A 22,656-nucleotide genomic window follows, 5' to 3' on the forward strand; every position below is an offset into this window, starting at 1 on the left:
TGAGAGGGCTTTTCAAGTGAAATTCTTGAGGTAAGATCCTTGTATCCATTTTTCTTCAATAATTATGTTTCCCCACAGATTTTCCACCTAGATAGTGTGTTTTTGATGTGTAATTTGAGGGTTTGAGGCTAGGGATTTAGAGAGTGAACTTTAGGGAGTTGAATGGCCATTTGATGTCGGATATTGATAAATTTGGTATGGTTAGACTCGTGACTGAATGGGTTTTCATATTTTGTGACTTTTGTCGTATTTTGAGATGTGGGCCTGGGGGTGGGTTCGAGCCGATTTCGGGTTTTGTTTATAATTTAGTACTTTTCTTGTGGAATTTTTTCTTTTAGCCTATATGGATTGTATTGTATTACTTGTGGCTAGGTTCAGGATGTTTGGAGGCCGATTCGCGAGGCAGTGGTATTTTAGTGTAGAGTTTTGGCTTGGATTGAGTTAAGTAACAATTTTAAATCTGGTTCTGAGGGTATAAAACTCTGAATTTTATTGTTATATGATTATTTGGTGGTGAGGCACATGCGAGGTGACAGGCATGTGGGCATGCACCATTGGAATTGTGACTTGGCCCATTCTGTGGAACTGTAAAGTTGAATAACTTGTTGTTGGCTATATGCTATCCCTATGTTATAGAAATTTGACAGCAAATCATGGTAGAAGTCATGCTTAGGCTATGTCACTACACTATTGGTATCCACATAGGTTATGTACTCGTTGAATTAATTGCTAGTTGCTATTTTGTACTCAGTCACTATTTACTTGTGTATCATATCTCAGTCTCTTCTTGTTTCTTGTTGATACATTATATTGTCTTTGTTTGGGCTACTTTTTATGATTTCCGAGAGCCCGTGATACTGGAGAGGTTGGAGACTGAGTTAGGGCCTGAGTGACGAGCTATGAGCTATATGGATCGGATTGCAGGCCGTAACGAGCCTTAGGGCTGTATATATAGATCAGGTTGCACGCCAAAACGAGCCTTAGAGTTGTATGTATATATGGGTCGGGTTGCACACCGCAACGAGCCTCAGGGCTGTATATATATATGGATCGGTTTGCACGCCGCAACGAGCCTTATGGCTATTTATATAGGATTGGGATGCACGCCGCAACGATATAGCGCTAGGGCTGAAGGAGCCCCTATGTAGTATGTGCACCCCTAGTGAGTGCAGGTACCTATTGAGTGTGAGTGTTGAGAGCTGAGAGCCGAATGATTGAGCTATTGAGAAAGGGCGAGTGATTGTTGCCTTGAGAGGCTGTGCTTTCTTTCATTTGTTGTTGCACTTAGCTGCTATATGTCAGTGTTTTGAAACTCCTAGAAGATATTATATCCGGTTTTACTTGAACTTGGTAATGTATAAATTGAGTTGACTTAAATTGCCGGATTTCAAAGCATGTCTACTTTCTTGTTGAGATTACTGAAAACGAACTTGAATTTGTGTAGCTCGTCACTATCTTTCAGTTTCTTATTTATTATTGTTACTTATTGAGTTGGTTGTACTCAAGCTACACCCTGCAGTTCGTATGCAGATCCAGGCGTGCCCGGTCATAGCGGACATTGTTATTTGAGTTATTGATCCCAGATACTATCGAGGTAGCTTTATGGTGTTCACAAGCGTTGACTCTCCTTCATTATCTTTATCACATTTTAGCTCTTATTCATTAAACACTGTATTGGACTATTTCTGGTATAGACGCTCATGTACTCGATGACTCCCCGGTTTTGGGATAGATTGTATTGTGTAGCGGGTTTAGTTATATTCTAAAACGGTTTTCTTAAATATTAATTTCTTCCGTCTAAAATTTCAAAGCTTTTACTGTGTTAAGATAGTTGAGTAGTGGCTTTTCTAGTACCACGATAGGTGTCATCACGACGGTTGGTTTTTGGGTCGTGACAAGTTGGTATCAGAGCCTAGGTTACATAATTCTCACGAGTCATGAACAGGTTTAGTAGAGTCTTTCGGATCGTTCAGAGACGTCTGTACTTATCTTCGAGAGACTGCCTAACAATTAGGAATTATATTCTAACGGGCGAAATTGATTCAGCTTGAAATAAAACTCTTTGAATTCCTTCCACGTATTCGTGTGCGCATGTGAGAGCTAAGTATTAGTTGTGCATCGCCGGCTTGTGATTCCATGAACGAGGTTCGAGATGAGTAATTTGTGTTTTGGTGATGGGCTAGTCTAGAGGGCTTGAAGTCGGGGTTAGACTGCAGCTTAAGCTCGGTAGTTTCGGTTATGAGAACTTGTGAGTTTGGACTCATTCGACCGGTAGTATCCCTATGAGTTGAAAATTGTGGCTCGATGAGCAGTTGAGTGGCTATATGATGAGTATGATGTGACTGCGAGATGTGTTCAGATGGGTTGAATGTGACGAGTAGAGTTTACTTGTGACTCAAGGCTTTACCATGGGGTATTGTATTTCTATCTTGATTTGCCATATAGTCTCGAGTTGTGAGTGTATTGAAGGATCTTTAACGTTGTTTAATTGTGGAATAAATTAAATTCCCATGTCTTGTTAATGAGTTTGGACTCAAGAAGATTAAGTGCTTGCGTAGTAATTGCGGATGCGAATGGGTATAACAAGATACCATTTTGAGGCTAAGTAGGGGGTTATCTCTTGTAGAGTAATCTATGTTGGTGTGTTAATTATAATGTTGAGAGGGGGAGTTTATATTCTATCGGTGGACTGTATGTGTTGAGATTTGAGTTTGAATCTGGTTGAGAAAGTTGACTTAACTGTCAAGAGAATAAATGCGAGTTGAGCGGATGATTGAGGTGCTTTATGGTTTTTGTTACTTGAGCTCGTGAAACATTTTTGTTGAATCGACTGCGGGATTATGACAATAGTAGAGTATAGCTTTGAGCCAAGTGGGGGTGTTTGCTATCTACGATTTGATTGCACGATTATGTGATGTATTGGTTTTTGCACGAGGCATACTTGTGGATTAGTTATGACTTGCAGAGGCTGAGAATGAGAATGGCTTGAGTAAGGAAATTCCTGAATACGGGCTGCATTACACTTTATGAAATTCATGGAATGAATAAGTTGTTATTTTGAGAATATAGTGCGCACAAAGTATGAATTAGATTGGTGATGTTAAGGTAGGGTTACTTCTTTGGTGTTGTTGTGCTAAGGGGGCATGTGTCTTTCAGCCTATTTGGGATGTGCAATTTGGGATTGAACAAAGTGGGTGTCTCGGTTGTGGTACTTTTTGGTACTTAAGAAGAATACAATAGCTTATGGGCCTTAGGGCGATGTCGTTCTATGTTAGGGTGTCTTGTAGTGAGCATTGGGTAAGGATAGTTGTGTTATGACAAGGAGAAGTGTCAAATTGAAGGTAATTATAATGTGGTGAGGCTCTACAAATGTTTTGGTGGCAATATTCTTGGGTTTGGTAATCTACATGGCTTGGTCGAGTCAGAGGAATTTAGTTCTGATAGCTTGATTAGGTGAAAATGGATTTTAAAGTGTTCTTTTTGAACTGGATATTTTCTACTGGTATGGGGAACGTGTTGTGTATTGTGATTTCCTCCTAGAAGGAAGCAAGAGGAAGGTCTCTAAATGACCGGGTATGTAATTTGCTAGTTAACTAGAGTTGTTAACGAGATTCTTGTGCTTGTCACATTATGGCATGATAGATGTGGTGTGTTGTGCGGGATTAAGATTTACATCTACAACGTGGCAGTTTAGTCTTAAAAGGAAGATCACGAATTATGGACAGAATGGTCAATTTTAGATGTTTAGATGAAGGTTATAGATGCTCGGTAATCCTTGGTAATGGTACGCATTTCAGTAGACGCATTGTGTTTTGACTTACCGATGTTCATTGGTATTGTGGTACTCACTTGGTTGATAGACTGCTGACATTCAAATTATTTCTATGTGGCACAGAAGAATTATGAAAGTATTCCTCGTGGGATGATCGTGCGTGAATGATGTGTTAGTCATTCGAGTGCTGGAGTTGGGATCAGTTTTTGTGGTTCAAGTGTTCTATGAATTTGGAGACTAAGAGTTCTCCGAAGCATATTGTTTTAGGGTTGCAGCCTACTTGAGGTGAGTATTTTATTTAAGTTTAGTGGAGGCACTATTTGAGCTAATTATTTGTGTTAGCTACGCGCTATGAGTGCACATATATCTGGGGTTTGAGCCCATGTGCAGGCATCAGAGCAAGTATTCATACTCGGAAGAATGCTTAGGCTATGATCTTCCTAAAGTTGACTGTTAAGCGTAAAGTTATAACATTTATCGTATTTGTACCTTTGTAAAGGACTATCTGGACTACCCTTGAGGTTACAGAGAGGCTAATTCCCTGAATAAATTGGGTAGTTACTATTTATGTGTTAACTTGCCGATTTGGGTGGTGATAGCACACTTTGCACCTGCCTACTCTATGGCGTGTTATTTATACCAGTCCAGGAGCATGAGAATCATAATTCATTTATCATATACATGTGTACTTATTTGATTGCTCCTCTATGATATGCTTGGACCGGAGGCTCGTGACCATGCCTGCCGGATTATATTATTGGCACGTGAGTTGTCCATGCTGGTCCAGATATTGATACTATAGCACATTAGTTTTCTGTGCGAGTGATATTAATATGAGCTCAAGAAGAGCTGGTTACTATTATTAAATTCGTGTGTCTTGGTTCTACTATATATAATGAGCCTATAGCATTGTTGTTGTGGTGTTCTTGTTGAACTTGCAATACAATTCTCTACTTTGAGACATATTCCATTTTGGGTACACGGTTGCGCAGTTGTAGCTTGAGTTTTATTAGTGTGGTATATCAGTGGGATAATTGTGTTTAATAATATATAGTCATTGGACCTAGAATTGGTACGATCAGATTTTATTACGGTATATTGGGAGGATAATATTTAAAGTCGTCTTAGAAGGTGATTATGATTCTGGTTGGGGCAAGAAAGCTCCATGACTTGTTGATCTGATAAGGGGTTATGAGATTCCACATGTTTCTTTCATTATCAGCAGTGTACGAAGGTTTTAGAATGCGTTTTTTTTATATGGGGTTTAATACCAGTACCTGGTTAGTTTTGAGTAGTAATTGTGATCGAGAATGGTGTTGCGAGTATGTGAGTTGTGTGGTATGTTTTGTGATTATATCTGGGATTATGGTTATGGCTTGCTACAGCTTGTTCAAACTCTTACAATGTGTAGATGTGAGACTCGGGTCTTGTAAGAAATTTTGGATGCTGGAAATTGGGTTCTAAGTTTTACGGATTAAGGTTAAAGTAATGATCATCAATTGTGTTGTATTGTCAGGTCTATATGGAATAGGGTGACATGGGATCACCCCTGTGTGTGTGCGTGGTAAGGTGGAATAGTAATTTGAAGGTTAGGAACAACTCTTGGCACGCAGTTTACATCACAGTTTTGGAGAGCAGTTTAGTGAGAATTAGGTACACAGGTTCAGTTGAGTACAACATTTTAGCATCAGACGGACGGACAGTCCGATCACACTATTCAGATATCGTAGGATATGTTGTGCACTTGTGTCATTGATTTTGGGGATTCTCGGGATCAGTTCTGCCACTCGCAGAGTTTGCTTACAATAACAGCTACCAATCGAGCATTCAGATGGCTCCGTATGAGGCTTTATATGGGAGACGGTGCAGATCCTCAGATGGTTGGTTTGAGCCTGGTGAGGCTAGGCTACTAGGTAATGATTTTGTTCAGAATGGTTTGGAGAAGGTTAAAGTGATCTAGGAACCGCTTCACACAGCAAAGTGTAGATAGGAGAGATATGCCGACAGGAAGGTTCGTGATGTTGCTTATATGGTTGGGGAGAAGGTTCTGCTCAAGCTTTTGCCCATGAAGGGTGTGTTGAGGTGCGGGAAGAATGGCAAGTTGAGTCCTCAATTTATTGGGCCTTTTGAACTAGTTAAGAAGATTGGAGAGGTGGCTTATGAACTTGCCTTTCCACCTAGTTGGCTTTCCACCTAGTCTATATGATGTTCATCCAGTGTTTCATGTATCTATGCTCCAGAAGTATTATGGAGATCTATCTCATGTTTTGGTTTTCAGCACAATGCGGTTGGATGGTAATCTGACTTATCACGTGGAGCCGGTGGCTATTTTGGGTCTGCAGGTTCTAAAGTTGAGGTCAAAGGATATAGCTTCATTGAAGGTGCAGTGGAGAGGTCAACCCGTGGAGGAGACTAATTGGGAGACTGAGCGGGAGATGCGAAGAAGATATCCATGCCTATTTAAGACTCGAGGTATGTGTCTATACCTATTCATGGACGAACGTTTGATTAAGATGGGAAGGATGTAATGACCCAGCCGGTCATTTAGAGAGTTGTAACCCCACCCATTAAGTGCTCCATTTTTGCTTTATAGATGTTATATGGCTTATCGGGTTAGTTGGTTCGGGTCCGGAGTAAATTTAGGGTGAATTGAGACACTTAGTCTCTTAATTGAAAACTTAAGTTGTAAAAATCGAACGGATGTCAACGTATATATAAACGACCTCGTATTTGAATTTTGATAGTTCTATTAGCTGCATTGGGTGATTCTAGACATAGGAGCATGTCTGGATTGTGATTTGGAGGTCTGGAGTAGAATTAGGCTTGAAATGGCGAAAGTTGGAATGTTGAACAGTTTAACCGGTACTGGCCTTTTTGATACCGGGGTCAAATTCCGATTATGAAAGTTGCAGTAGGTTTGTGGGGTCATTTGTGACTTCTGTGCAAAATTTGAGGCCAATCGGACGTGATTTGATAGTTTTGGCGTCGTTAGTAGAATTTGGAAATTTTGAAGTGAATGCGTGTGTAATTCGTGTTTTTATGTTGTTTGAGGTGGTTTGAGGATTTGACTAAGTTCGTATGATATTATAAGACTTGTTAGTATGTTTGGTTGAGGTCCCCGGGGCCTCGGGTTGATTTCGGGAGGTTAACGGATCAAGGTTCGAAGTTGAAGAATTGCTGAAGGTTCGCAACTGATGGTGTAATTGCATCTGCGGATTAGGAACCGCAGATGCGAGCTCACAGATGCGAGAAAGGGACCGCAGAAGTGACCAGGAAGGCTTTGGGTAGGGGCCGCAAATGCGGACTTTTGGGCTCAGAAGCGCTTGCGCATAAGCGGCCGGACGGGCGCAAGTGCGGGCAAGCGCGTAGGTGCGATGGAATTTTTTGCACCTGTGATTGCACAAATGCAGTCCAAAGCTCATAGAAGCGGTGGAATCTGGGCTAAGTGAGTTCTGCAGATGCGGAAAATTCGCCGAATGGGTCTGGGCATAATGTTTAAAAATGAGAGTTTCGCGATTATGACTTCATTTCATCATTTTAAGCTCAGATTTTGGAGATTTTGAGAGGGCTTTTCAAGTGGAATTCTTGAGGTAAGATCCTTATGTTCATTTTTCTTCAATAATTATGTTTCCCCACTGATTTTCCACCTAGATGGTGTGTTTTTTAGGTGTAATTTGATGGTTTGAGGCTAGGGATTTAGGGAGTGAACTTTGGGGAATTGAATGGCCATTTGATGTCACATTTTGATAAATTTGTCATGGTTAGAGTCGTGAGTGAATGAGTTTTCAGATTTTGTGACTTTTGTCGTATTTCGAGATATGGGTACAGATGCCTGGTTCAAGCCGAGTTCAAATTTTGGTTATAATTTAATACTTTTCTTGTGGAATTGATCCTTTTAGCCTATATTGATTGTATTGTATTGCTTGTGGCTAGATTCGGGATGTCTGGTGGCCGATTCGCAAGGCAAGGGCATTTTGGAGTAAAGTTTTGGCTCGGATTGAGGTAAATAACAGTTATAAATCTGGTCCTGAGGGTATGAAACCCCGAATTTTGTTGTTATATGATTGTTTGGTGGTGACACACATGTTAGGTGATGGGCGTGTGGGCATGTACCGTTGAAATTATGACTTTGCCCATTATGTGGAACTATAAAGTTGAATAAATTTTTGTTAGCTATATGTTCTCCCCGTGTTAAAGAAATTTGACTGTAAATCATGTTAGGAGTCATGCTTAGGCTATGAGATTACAGTGTTAGGACCCGCAGAGGTCGTGTACTAGTTGAATTAATTGCTAATTGTTGTTTTGTACTCAGTCACAGTTTACTTGTGTATCATATCTTAGTCTCTTCTTGTTTCTTATTGATACATTATATTATCTTTGTTTGGGCTGATTTTTATGATTTAAGAGAGCTCGCGAGACTAGCGAGGTTGGTGACTGAGTTAGGGCCTGAGTGTCGTGCTTTGAGCTATATGTATGTATATATGGATCGGGTTGCACGTCGCAACGAGCCTTAGGGTTGTATATATGGATAAGGTTGCACGTCGCAACGAGCCTCAAGGTTGTATATATATATATATATATATATGGATCGGGTTGCATGTCGCAACGAGCCTTAGGGCTGTATATACATATGGATTGGGTTGTACGCCGCAATGAGCCTTGTGACAATTTATATGGGATCGGGTTGCACGCCGCAGCGATATAGCGCTTGGGCTGAAGGAGCCCCTCCTGAGTTTGTACACCATAGTGTGAGCAGGTACCTATTGATTGTGAGTGTTGAGAGCTGAGAGTCGAGTGATTAAGCTATTGAGAAAGGTTGAGTGAGTGTTGCCTTGAGAGACTGTACTTGCTTTCATTTGTTGTTGCACTTACCTGCTATATGTCACTGTTTTGAAACTCCTAGAAGATATTGTATCCGGTTTTACTTGAACTTGGTAATGTATAAACTAATTTGACTTAAATTGCCGGATCTGAAAGCATGTCTACTTTCTTGCTGAGATTACTGAAAACGAACTATAATTGTGTAGCTTGTCACTATCTTGTAGTTCCTTATTTATTATTATTATTTACTTAGTTGGTTGTACTCACGCTACACCCTGCACTTCGTGTGCAGATCTAGGCATTCCCGGTCATAGCGGGCATTGTTATTTGAGTAGCTGATCCCGGAGACTATCGAGGAAGCTGCATGGCGCTCGCAGGCCTTGGCTCTCCTTCATTATCTTTATCACATTTCAGTTCTTATTTCTTAGACACTGTATTAGACTGTTCCTGGAATAGACGCTCATGTACTCGATGACTCCTTGATCTTGGGATAGATTGTATTGTGTAGAGGGTTAATTTCTGTTCCAAAAAGGTTTTCTTAAATATTAACTGCTTCTGTCTACAATTTCAAAGCTTTTACTGTGTTAAGATAGTTAAGACAGTTGGTTTTTGGGTCGTGACACCAATCTTTTAAAAATCCAACAGTGGTATGAAGAGCTTCAATGGTCTTACGGGAACTGTGAGTTCTTCCAAAGAAACATTTTCAAATCATTTTTAACCAATATCAATTTTTAAAACTCATTTTCAAAGATGGCAAGCAATAGCCTCTCTTTGAATGCCCCACAAACTTTCACTGGTGGAAACTATAAGATTTTGTAAGTGAAAATGAAATCTTGTCTTGAAGCCTATGATCTATGAGAAATTATAATGGAAGATAGACCATTACAACCACTGCCCGCAAATCCTACTCTTGTCAAACTTAAAAACCATTAAGAAGAGAAAATCAAAAAATAAAAAAGCCAAAACCGTGATTCAAAATTCAGTTGCAGATTCGATAATCGTTGAATGTGAGACAGCAAAAGAATCTTGGGAAAATCATAAAAAGGAGTACAAAGAAAGTGGTCGAGTCAGACAAATGCAAATTTTAAATTTGAAAAGGGATTTTAAATCTCTTAGGATGCAAGAAAAAAAGACTATCACTAGGTATTCTAATAGGATTTCTTTTATTGTTATTAGAATCAGGTTACTTGGCAAGGACTTCAAAGCTAACAGAATAGTTGAAAAAAATTCTTGTGACGGTTCGAGAGAGATTCACGTCCAAAATTTTCTCTCTATAAGAATCTAAAGATCTTTCTACCATCTATGTTACAGAATTAGCAAGTGCTCTTCAAGCACAAGAACAAAGAAGAGCATTTAGACAAGAAATGGTTACTGAAGGTGCTTTTTATGCACAAAATAAAAAAGAAAAGGTCAATTATCCTATTTGCCAATACTGCAAAAAGAAAACACACCTATAAAAATTTTGTTGGTGAGGACATGACACAATATGTGGTATTTGCAAACAAACAGGCCATGTTACAAAAGATTGTAAGTTCAAAGACACTCAACACTATCCTCAAGCACAAACAACAGAAGCAGTAATTTAGGAGTTGTTTTAGAGCAACTAAAGCAAAGGAGGAGTGTTGATGATTTGCTTAAGTTACTAAAGCATATTTTTAGCATAATATGTTAGTTTAGTTTTAGGATGAATCTACATTTTTGAATTTAAATTTTTGTTTGATTTTTAGATTTCTTGTGTTTCAGATATTTTTAATTTTCTTTATGTAGATTTTTCTGCATATTTTACTCTTAAGTTGGCTATTTAAATCACTCTGAGTTTAATAAATAATAAGAGACATTTTCAATCAATATTTTTTAATATTTTTACTGTCCCATCTATTACAAAAAACAATTATGGTATCAAGAGCTTCATTGGTCCTACGGGACCTGTGAGTTCTTTCACAGAAATATGTTAAAATCATTTTAAACCAATATCAATTTTTTAAACTCATTTTCAAAGGTGGCAAGCAGCAACTTCTCTTTGAAAGCCCCACAAACTTTCACTGGTGGAAACTATAAGATTTTGTAAGTAAAAATAAAATCATATCTTGAAGCCTATGATCTATGAGAAATTGTTATGGAAGATAGACCATTACCACCACTGCCCCCAAATCCTACTCTTGTCCAACTTAAAAACCCTTAAGAAGAGAAAATTAAAAAATAGAAAGCCAAAACCATGATTCAAAATTCTGTTGCAAATTCGATAATCATTGAATGTGAGACAGCAAAAGAATCTTGGGAAAAGCATTATCGAGTCAGACAGATGCAAATTTTAAATTTGAAAAGGGATTTTGAATCTCTTAGGAAGCAAGAAAAAGAGACTATCACTAGGTATTCTAGTAGGATTTCTTTTATTGTTAATAGAATCAGGTTACTTGGCAAGGACTTCAAAGCTAACAAAATAGTTGAAAAAAGTTCTTGTCACGGTTCTAGAGAGATTCGAGTCCAAAATTTCCTCTCTATAAGAATCTAAAGATCTTTCTACCATCTATGTTATAGAATTAGTAAGTCCGCTTCAAGCATAAGAACAAAGAAGAGCATTTAGACAAGAAATGATTACTGAAGGTGCTTTTTAGGCACAAAATAAAAAAGAAAAGGTCAATTGTCATATTATCCAATACTACAAAAAGAAAACACACCTATAGAAATTTTGTTGGTGAGGACATGACACAATATGTGGTATTTGCAAACAAACAGGCCATGTTACAAAAGATTGTAAGTTCAAAGACACTCAACACAATCCTCAAGCACAAACAGCAGAAGCAGTAATTTAGGAGTTGTTTTAGTGCAACTAAAGCAAAGGAGGAGTGTTGATGATTTGCTTAAGGTACTAAAGCATATTTTTAGCATAATAAGTTAGTTTAGTTTTAGGATGAATCTACATTTTTGAATTTAAATTTTTGTTTGATTTTTAGGTTTCTTGTATTTCAGATATTTTGAATTTTTTTATGTAGATTTTTCTGCATATTTTGCTCTTAAGTTGGCTATTTAAAGCACTATGAGTTTAATAAATATTAAGAGATATTTTCAATCAATATTTTTTAATATTCTTGCTGTCCCATCTATTACAAAAAACAATTGTGGTATCAAGAGCTTCATTGGTCCTACGGGACCTGTGAGTTCTTCCACAGAAATATGTTAAAATCTATTTAAACCAATATCAATTTTTTAAACTCATTTTCAAAGGTGGCAAGCAGCAACTTCTCTTTGAATGCCCAACAAACTTTCACTGGTGGAAACTATAAGATTTTGTAAGTAAAAATAAAATCATATCTTGAAGTCTATGATCTATGAGAAATTGTTATGGAAGATAGACCATTACCACCACTGCCCCCAAATCCTACTCTTGTCCAACTTAAAAACCCTTAAGAAGAGAAAATTAAAAAATAGAAAGCCAAAACCATGATTCAAAATTCTGTTGAAGATTCGATAATCATTGAATGTGAGACAACAAAAGAATCTTGGGAAAAGCTTAAAATGGAGTACCAAGAAAGTTATCGAGTCAGACAGATGCAAATTTTAAATTTGAAAAGGGATTTTGAATCTCTTAGGAAGCAAGAAAAAGAGACTATCACTAGGTATTCTAGTAGGATTTCTTTTATTGTTATTAGAATCAGGTTACTTGGCAAGGACTTCAAAGCTAACCAAATAGTTGAAAAAAGTTCTTGTGACGGTTCTAGAGAGATTCGAGTCCAAAATTTCCTCTCTATAAGAATCTAAAGATCTTTCTACCATCTATGTTACAGAATTACTAAGTGCTCTTAAAGCACAAGAACAAAGAAGAGCATTTAGACAAGAAATGATTACTGAAGGTGCTTTTAAGGCACAAAATAAATAAGAAAAGGTCAATTGTCCTATTTGCCAATACTACAAAAAGAAAACACACCTATAGAAATTTTGTTGGTGAGGACATGACACAATATGTGGTATTTGCAAACAAACAGGCCATGTTACAAAAGATTGTAAGTTCAAAGACACTCAACACAATCCTCAAACACAAACAGCAGAAGCAGTAATTTAGGAGTTGTTTTAGTGCAACTGAAGCAAAGGTGGAGTGTTGATGATTTGCTTAAGTTACTAAAGCATATTTTTAGCATAACAAGTTAGTTTAGTTTTAGGATGAATCTACATTTTCTTTTTTAATTTTTGTTTGATTTTTAGGTTTGATGAGATATTTCAGATTTGTTGAATTTTTGTTATGTAGATTTTTCTGCATATTATGATCTTAAGTTGGCTATTTAAAACACTCTGAGTTTAATAGATAATAAGAGACATTTTAATCAATATTTTTTAATATTCTTGCTGTCCCATCTTTTCCAAAAATCAATTGTGGTATCAAGAGCTTCATTGGTCCTACGGGACCTGTGAATTCTTCCACAGAAACATGGCAAGCAGCAGCCTCTCTTTGAATTCCCCATAAACTTTCACTGGTAGAAACTATAAGATTTTGTAAGTGAAAATAAAATCATATCTTGAAGCCTATGATCTATGAGAAATTGTAATGGAAGAAAGACAAATTACCACCACTACCCCCAAATCCTACTCTTGTCCAACTTAAAAACCCTTAAGAAGAGAAAATAAAAAAATACAAAGCGAAAACCATGATTCAAAATTCTATTGCAGATTCGATAATCGTTGAATGTGAGACAACAAAAGAATCTTGGGAAAAGCTTAAAATGGAGTACCAAGAAAGTGGTCGAGTCAAACAAATGCAAAATTTAAATTTATAAAGGGATTTTGAATCTCTTAGGATGCATGAAAAAGAGACTATCACAAGGTATTCTAGTAGCATTTCTTTTATTGTTAATAGAATCAGGTTACTTGGCAAGGACTTCAAAGCTAACAGAATAGTTGCAAAAAATTCTTGTGACGGTTCGAGAGAGATTAGCGTCCAAAATTTCCTCTCTATAAGAATCTAAAGATATTTTTAACATCTATGTTACAGAATTAGTAAGTTCTCTTCAAGCACAAGAACAAAGAAGAGCATTTAGACAAGAAATGGTTACTGAAGGTGCTTTATATGCACAAAATAAAAAAGAAAAGGTCAATTATCCTATTTGCCAATACTGCTAAAGGAAAACACACCTATACAAATTTTGTTGGTGAGGACATGACACAATATGTGGAATTTGCAAACAAACATGCCATGTTACAAAAGTGTGTAAGTTCAAAGACACTCAACACAATCCTCAAGCACAAACAACAGAAGCAGTAATTGAGGAGTTGTTTTAGAGCAACTGAAGCAAAGGAGGAGTGTTGATGATTTGCTTAAGTTATTAAAGCATATTTTTAGCATAATAAGTTAGTTTAGTTTTAGGATGAATCTACATTTTTGAATTTAAATTTTTGTTTGATTTTTAAGTTTGTTGAGATATTTCAGATGTTTTGAATTTTTGTTATGTATATTTTTCTGCATATTATGCTCTTAAGTTGTCTATTTAAAGCACTCTGAGTTTAATAAATAATAAGTGACAAATTTGATCAATATTTTTTAATATTCTTGCTGTTCCATCTTTTCTAAAAATCAATTGTGGTATCAAGAGCTTCATTGGTCTTACGGGACCTGTGAGTTCTTCCACAGAAACATGTTAAAATCATTTTTAACCAATATCAATTTTTAAACCTCATTTTAAAAGATGGCAAGCAACAGCCTCTCTTTGAATTCCCCATAAACTTTCACTGGTAGAAACTATAAGATTTTGTAAGTGAAAATAAAATCATATCTTGAAGCCTATGATCTATGAGAAATTGTAATGGAAGATAGACAAATTACCACCACTATCCCCAAATCCTACTCTTGTCCAACTTAAAAACCCTTAAGAAGAGAAAATAAAAAAATACAAAGCGAAAACCATGATTCAAAATTCTATTGCAGATTCGATAATCGTTGAATGTGAGACAGCAAAAGAATCTTGGAAAAAGCTTAAAATGGAGTACCAAGAAAGTGGTCGAGTCAAACAAATGCAAATTTTAAATTTGAAAAGGGATTTTGAATCTCTTAGGTTGCATGAAAAAGAGACTATCACAAGTTATTCTAGTAGCATTTCTTTTATTGTTAATAGAATCAGGTTACTTGGCAAGGATTTCAAAGCTAACAGAATAGTTAAAAAATATTCATGTGATGGTTCGAGAGAGATTCGAGTCCAAAATTTCCTCTCTATAAGAATCTAAAGATATTTTTACCATCTGTGTTACAGAATTAGTAAGTTCTCTTCAAGCACAAGAACAAAGAAGAGCATTTAGACAAGAAATGGTTACTGAAGGTGCTTTATATGCACAAAATAAAAAAGAAAAGGTCAATTATCCTATTTGCCAATACTGCAAAAAGAAAACACACCTATAAATATTTTGTTGGTTAGGACATGACACAATATGTGGAATTTGCAAACAAACATGCCATGTTACAAAAGTGTGTAAGTTCAAAGACACTCAACATAATCCTCAAGCACAAACAGCAGAAGCAGTAATTGAGGAGTTGTTTTAGAGCAACTGAAGCAAAGGAGGAGGGTTGATAATTTGCTTAAGTTATTAAAGCATATTTTTAGCATAATAAGTTAGTTTAGTTTTAGGATGAATCTACATTTTTGAATTTAAATTTTTGTTTGATTTTTAAGTTTGTTGATATATTTCAGATTTTTTGAATTTTTGTTATGTATATTTTTCTGCATATTATGCTCTTAAGTTGTCTATTTAAAGCACTCTGAGTTTAATAAATAATAAGAGACAAATTTGATCAATATTTTTTAATATTCTTGCTGTTCCATCTTTTCTAAAAATCAATTGTGGTATGAAGAGCTTCATTGGTCTTACGGACCTGTGAGTTCTTCCACAGAAACATGTTAAAATCATTTTTAACCAATATCAATTTTTAAACCTCATTTTAAAAGATGGCAAGCAACAACCTCTCTTTGAATTCCCCATAAACTTTCACTGGTAGAAATTATAAGATTTTGTAAGTGAAAATAAAATCATATCTTGAAGCCTATGATCTATGAGAAATTGTAATGGAAGATAGACAAATTACCACCACTGCCCCCAAATCCTACTCTTGTCCAACTTAAAAACCCTTAAGAAGAGAAAATAAAAAAATACAAATCCAAACCCATGATTCAAAATTCTATTGCAGATTCGATAATCGTTGAATGTGAGACAGCAAAAGAATCTTGGGAAAAGCTTAAAATGGAGTACCAAGAAAGTGGTCGAGTCAGACAAATGAAAATTTTAAATTTGAAAAGGGATTTTGAATCTCTTAGGATGCATGAAAAAGAGACTATCACAAGTTATTCTAGTAGCATTTCTTTTATTGTCAATAGAATCAGGTTACTTGGCAAGGATTTCAAAGCTAACAGAATAGTTGAAAAATATTCTTGTGACGGTTCGAGAGAGATTCGAGTCCAAAATTTCCTCTCTATAAGAATCTAAAGATCTTTTTACCATCTGTGTTACAGAATTAGTAAGTTCTCTTCAAGCACAAGAACAAAGAAGAGCATTTAGACAAGAAATGGTTACTGAAGATGCTTTATATGCACAAAATAAAAAAGAAAAGGTCAATTATCCTATTTGCCAATACTGCAAAAAGAAAACATACCTATAAATATTTTGTTGGTTAGGACATGACACAATATGTGGAATTTGCAAACAAACATGCCATGTTACAAAAGTGTGTAAGTTCAAAGACACTCAACACAATCCTCAAGCACAAACAGTAGAAGCCGTAATTGAGGAGTTGTTTTAGAGCAACTGAAGCAAAGGAGGAGTGTTGATAATTTGCTTAAGTTACTAAAGCATATTTTTAGCATATTAAGTTAGTTTAGTTTTAGGATGAATCTACATTTCTGAATTTAAATTTTTGTTTGATTTTTAGGTTTGTTGAGATATTTCAGATGTTTTGAATTTTTGTTATGTATATGTTTCTGCATATTAAGCTCTTAAGTTGTCTATTTAAAGCACTTTGGGTTTAATAAATAATAAGAGACAGTTTTAATCAACATTTTTTAATATTCTTGTTGTCCCATCTTTTCCAAAAATCAATTGTGGTATCAATAGCTTCATTGGTCCTACGGGACCTGTGAGTTCTTCCACAGAAATATGTTAAAATCATTTTTAACCAATATCAATTTTTAAACCTCATTTCCAAAGATGGCAAGCAGCTGCCTCTCTTTGAATGCCCCACAAACTTTCACTGGTAGAAACTATAAGATTTTGTAAGTGAAAATGAAATCATATCTTGAAGCCTGTGATCTATGAGAAACTGTAATGGAAGTTAGACCATTACCACCACTGCCCCCAAATCCTACTCTTGTCCAACTTAAAAACCCTTAAGAAGAGAAAATAAAAAAATACAAATCCAAACCCATGATTCAAAATTCTATTGCAGATTCGATAATCGTTGAATGTGAGACAGCAAAAGAATCTTGGGAAAAGCTTAAAATGGAGTACCAAGAAAGTGGTCGAGTCAGACAAATGAAAATTTTAAATTTGAAAAGGGATTTTGAATCTCTTAGGATGCAAGAAAAAGAGACTATCACAAGTTATTCTAGTAGCATTTCTTTTATTGTTAGTAGAATCAGGTTACTTGGCAAGGATTTCAAAGCTAACAGAATAGTTGAAAAATATTCTTGTGATGGTTCGAGAGAGATTCGAGTCCAAAATTTCCTCTCTATAAGAATCTAAAGATCTTTTTACCATCTGTGTTACAAAATTAGTAAGTTCTCTTCAAGCACAAGAACAAAGAAGAGCATTTAGACAAGAAATGGTTACTGAAGGTGCTTTATATGCACAAAATAAATAAAAAAAGGTCAATTATCCTATTTGCCAATACTGCAAAATGAAAACATACCTATAAATATTTTGTTGGTTAGGACATGACACAATATGTGGAATTTGCAAACAAACATGCCATGTTACAAAAGTGTGTAAGTTCAAAGACACTCAACACAATCCTCAAGCACAAACCGTAGAAGCAGTAATTGAGGAGTTGTTTTAGAGCAACTGAAGCAAAGGAGGAGTGTTGATAATTTGCTTAAGTTACTAAAGCATATTTTTAGCATATTAAGTTAGTTTAGTTTTAGGATGAATCTACATTTCTGAATTTAAATTTTTGTTTGATTTTTAGGTTTGTTGAGATATTTCAGATGTTTTGAATTTTTGTTATGTATATGTTTCTGCATATTATGCTCTTAAGTTGTCTATTTAAAGCACTCTGAGTTTAATAAATAATAAGAGACAGTTTTAATCAATATTTTTTAATATTCTTGTTGTCCCATCTTTTTCAAAAATCAATTGTAGTATCAATAGCTTCATTGGTCCTACGGGACCTATGAGTTCTTCCACAGAAACATGTTAAAATCTTTTTTAACCAATATCAATTTTTAAACCTCATTTCCAAAGATGGCAAGCAGCTGCCTCTCTTTGAATGCCCCACAAACTTTCACTGGTTGAAACTATAAGATTTTGTAAGTGAAAATGAAATCATATCTTGAAGCCTATGATCTATGAGAAATTGTAATGGAAGATAGACCATTACCACCACTGCCCCCAAATCCTACTCTTGTCCAACTTAAAAACCCTTAAGAAGAGAAAATAAAAAAAATACAAATCCAAACCCATGATTCAAAATTCTATTGCAGATTCAATAATCGTTGAATGTGAGACAGCAAAAGTATCTTGGGAAAAGCTTAAAATGGAGTACCAAGAAAGTGGTCGAGTCAGACAAATGAAAATTTTAAATTAGAAAAGGGATTTTGAATCTCTTAGGATGCAAGAAAAAGAGACTATCACAAGTTATTCTAGTAGCATTTCTTTTATTGTTAATAGAATCAGGTTACTTGGCAAGGATTTCAAAGCTAACAGAATAGTTGAAAAATATTCTTGTGATGGTTCGAGAGAGATTCGAATCCAAAATTTCCTCTCTATAAGAATCTAAAGATCTTTCTACCATCTATGTTACAGAATTACTAAGTGCTCTTAAAGCACAAGAACATAGAAGAGAAATTAGACAAGAAATGGTTACTGAAGGTGCTTTTTATGCACAAAATAAAAAGGAAAAGGTCAATTATCCTATTTGCCAATACTGCAAAAAGAAAACACACCTATAAAAATTTTGTTGGTGACGACATGACACAATATGTGGTATTTGCAAACAAACAGGCCATGTTAGAAAAGTGTGTAAGTTCAAAGACACTCAACACAATCCTCAAGCACAAATAGTAGGAGCAGTAATTGAGGAGTTGTTTTAGAGCAACTGAAGCAAAGGAGGAGTGTTGATGATTTGCTTAAGTTACTAAAGCATATTTTTAGCATATTAAGTTAGTTTAGTTTTAGGATGAATCTACATTTCTGAATTTAAATTTTTGTTTGATTTTTAGGTTTGTTGAGATATTTCAGATTTTTTGAATTTTTGATATGTAGATTGTTCTGCATATTATGCTCTTAAGTTGGCTATTTAAAGCACTCTGAGTTTAATTAATAATAAGAGACAGTTTTAATCAATATTTTTTAATATTCTTGTTGTCCCATCTTTTCCAAAAATCAATTGTGGTATCAATAGCTTCATTGGTCCTACGGGACCTATGAGTTCTTCCACAGAAACATGTTAAAATCATTTTTAACCAATATCAATTTTTAAACCTCATTTCCAAAGATGGCAAGCAGCAGCCTCTCTTTGAATGCCCCACAAACTTTCACCGGTAGAAACTATAAGATTTTTTAAGTGAAAATGAAATCATATCTTGAAGCCTATGATCTATGAGAAAATGTAATGGAAGATAGACCATTACCACCATTGCCCCGAAATCCTACTCTTGTCCAACTTAAAAACCCTTAAGAAGAGAAAATTAAAAAATACAAAGCCAAAACCATGATTCAAAATTCTGTTGCAGATTCGATAATCGTTGAATGTGAGACAGCAAAAGAATCTTGGGAATAGCTAAAAATGGAGTACCAAGAAAGTGGTCGAGTCAGACAAATGCAAATTTTAAATTTGAAAAGGGATTTTGAATGTCTTAGGTTGCAAGAAAAAGAGACGATCACTAGGTATTCTAGTAGGATCTCTTTTATTGTTAATAGAATCAGGTTACTTGGCAAGGACTTCAAAGCTAACAGAATAGTTGAAAAAAAATCTTGTGACGGTTCGAGAGAGATTCGAGTCCAAAATTTCCTCTCTATAAGAATCTAAAGATCTTTCTACCATCTATGTTACAGAATTAGTAAGTGCTCTTCAAGCACAAGAACAGAGAAGAGCATTTAGACAAGAAATGGTTACTGAAGGTGCTTTTTATGCACAAAATAAAAAAGAAAAGGTCAATTATCCTATTTGCCAATACTGCAAAAAGAAAACACCCCTATAAAAATTTTGTCGGTGAGGACATGACACAATATGTGGTATTTGCGAACAAACAGGCCATGTTACAAAAGTTTGTAAGTTCAAAGACACTCAACACAATCCTCAAGCACTAACAGCAGAAGCAGTAATTGAGGAGTTGTTTTAGAGCAACTGAAGCAAAGGAGGAGTGTTGATGATTTGCTTAAGTTACTAAAGCATATTTTTAGCATAATAAGTTAGTTTAGTTTTAGGATGAATCTACATTTTTGAATTTAAATTTTTGTTTGATTTTTAGGTTTGTTGAGATATTTCAGATTTTTTGAATTTTTTTTATGTAGATTGTTCTTCATATTATGCTCTTAAGTTAGCTATTTAAAGCACTACGAGTTTAATAAATAATAAGAGACATTTTTAATTAATATTTTTTAATATTCTTGCTGTCCCATCTTTTCCAAAAATCAATTGTGGTATCAAGAGATTCATTGGTCCTACGGGACCTGTAAGTTCTTCCACAGAAACATGTTAAAATCATTTTAAACCAATATCAATTTTTAAAACTCATTTTCAAAGATGGCAAGCAGCAGCCTCTCTTTGAATACCCCACAAACTTTCACCGGTAGAAACTATAAGATTTTGTAAGTGAAAATGAAATCATATCTTGAAGCCTATGATCTATGAGAAATTGTAATGGAAAATAGACCATTACCACCACTGCCCCGAAATCCTACTCTTGTCCAATTTAAAAACCCTTAAGAAGAGAATAAAAAAATACAAATCCAAAACCAAGATTCAAAATTATGTTGCAGATTCGATAATCGTTGAATGTGAGACAGCAAAAGTGTAATGACCCAACCAGTCATTTTTAACTTTTAGAACCCCGTTCCCTAAAATAAAACTTTCTGTAGGTGCTTGTAATGATTTATGACTTGCGGGGATGGTTGGTTCGGGATTTGAAAGTGTTTGGGGTGAAACCAGAACACTTGGTTCCTTAAGTTGGCCTTAAAGTGCTAAGTTTGACTTCGGTCAACATTTTGTGAAAACGACCCCGGAATAGAATTTTGATGATTCCAACAGTTCTGTATGGTGATTTTGAACTTAGAAGCGTGTTCGGAATTTTATTTGGAAGCCCGTAGTTAAATTAGGCATGAAATGGCTAAAACAAGAATTTAAGTTTGGAAGTTTGACCGATGAGTTGACTTTTTGATACCGGAGTCGGAATCCAGTTCCGAAAGTTTTCATAGCTCCGTTATGTAATTTATGACTTGTGTGTAAAATTTGAGGTCAATCGGAGTTGATTTGGTAGGTTCCGACATTGAATGTAGAAGTTGAAAACTCTTAGTTTCATTAAGCTTGAATTGGGGTATGATTCATGGTTTTAGCGTTGTTTGATGTGATTTAGAGGTTCGACTTAGTTCGTATGATGTTTTAGGACTTGTTGGTATATTTGGTTAAGGTCCTGAGGGCCTCGGGTGAATTTCGGATGGTTAACGGATCAAAAATTTGAGTTAAAAAGTTGCTGCAATTTTTCCTCTTCTGTTGGACATTATGGGCTGTGATCGAGCCCAGATATCGAGCCCAGGTATCGAGCCCTGAGTCGAATCCTGGGACGAGACTCAGTATCGAAGCCTCGATCGAAGGAAAGGCTCGAGGGCATGATCGAAGGCAAGGCTCGAGGGCATGATCCAAGGTAAGGCTCGAGGACTAGGATCGAGACCCAAGCTCGATGCCCTGAGCAAAGGCCCAACCTCGATGCCCTGATCGAAGGCACAACTTCGATGCCCTGATCGAAGGCACATGTTCGATGCCCTGATCGAGGCCATGACCGAGGTCCAGGCTCGAGCTTGTGATCGAAGCCGTGGTCGAGGCCTAGTTTGGGGACCAGTTCTGAAGGCTGCTGGGCAGCTTTATAAAAAGAGGACATTCGTCCCATTTGCCATTTTTGGCGAACTTGAGCTTGAGCAGAGGCGACTTTTGTCAGATTTCCAAGGGAAAAATATTTGGGTAAGTGATTCTAACTCGGATTTGGTCTACATATACAAGTGTATCATTGTTTTTCACAATTTAATTAGTGTTTTGAGATTTGAGATTTGGAAAAGTTTAGTAATCTCATAGAAATAAAATTTTGAGATTTCGGTATCGATTCGGATTCGGATTTGAGTGAAACTGGTATGGTTGGACTCGTAATTGAATGGGTTGTCGGATTTCATAACTTTCGCCGGATTCTGAGATGTGAGCCCCGCGGGCGAATGTTTAATTAATTTCGGGATTTTTATTAAAAATGTAGTATTTCCTTATAGAATTTATTTCCTATAATTTTTAGTGATTGTATCGAATTATTTTGGCTAGAGTCAAGCCAGACAGAGTTGGATAATCATGGAAAAGGCAAAATTCTGGATTAAATTGGAGCAAGACTAGGTAAATCTCTTGTTTAACCTTGTGAGGAGGAAATTACCTCATAGGTGATTAAAATTAAATAATTGTTGCTAATTGTGGGGGGGGGGGAGGCTACGTACGCACGTGGTGACGAGAGTCCGTGCGTAGCTACTATTAATGCTAAAGTCTGGGTAGTTTAGGACACAAAGCATGCCTTATTGTGAATATATTGTCCGTGCGTAGCTACTATTCTTTGATTTATTTATATTAATTGATATCTATATGAATATATTGTGAATTGTTAGATAAAGATATTAAAGGATGGAAA

The 22,656-nt window shown here is 35.9% G+C and overlaps 1 protein-coding gene across 1 annotated transcript; it reads left to right on the forward strand.

The window, feature by feature from the left end:
• The first annotated feature begins 12,034 nt into the window (after positions 1 to 12,034).
• LOC138892967 (nuclear matrix constituent protein 1-like) lies at positions 12,035 to 16,505 on the forward strand. The gene is made up of 8 exons (XM_070176727.1): positions 12,035 to 12,293; positions 12,379 to 12,444; positions 13,578 to 13,643; positions 14,508 to 14,660; positions 14,830 to 14,895; positions 15,759 to 16,007; positions 16,081 to 16,178; positions 16,497 to 16,505. Exons 1-8 carry the CDS (start codon positions 12,035 to 12,037, stop codon positions 16,503 to 16,505), a joined length of 966 nt encoding a protein of 321 aa, XP_070032828.1.
• The last annotated feature ends 6,151 nt before the right edge of the window (positions 16,506 to 22,656 follow it).

The sequence above is a fragment of the Nicotiana tomentosiformis genome, chromosome 5 (assembly GCF_000390325.3).
Source record: "Nicotiana tomentosiformis chromosome 5, ASM39032v3, whole genome shotgun sequence".
NCBI classification, from domain to species: Eukaryota; Viridiplantae; Streptophyta; class Magnoliopsida; order Solanales; family Solanaceae; genus Nicotiana; species Nicotiana tomentosiformis.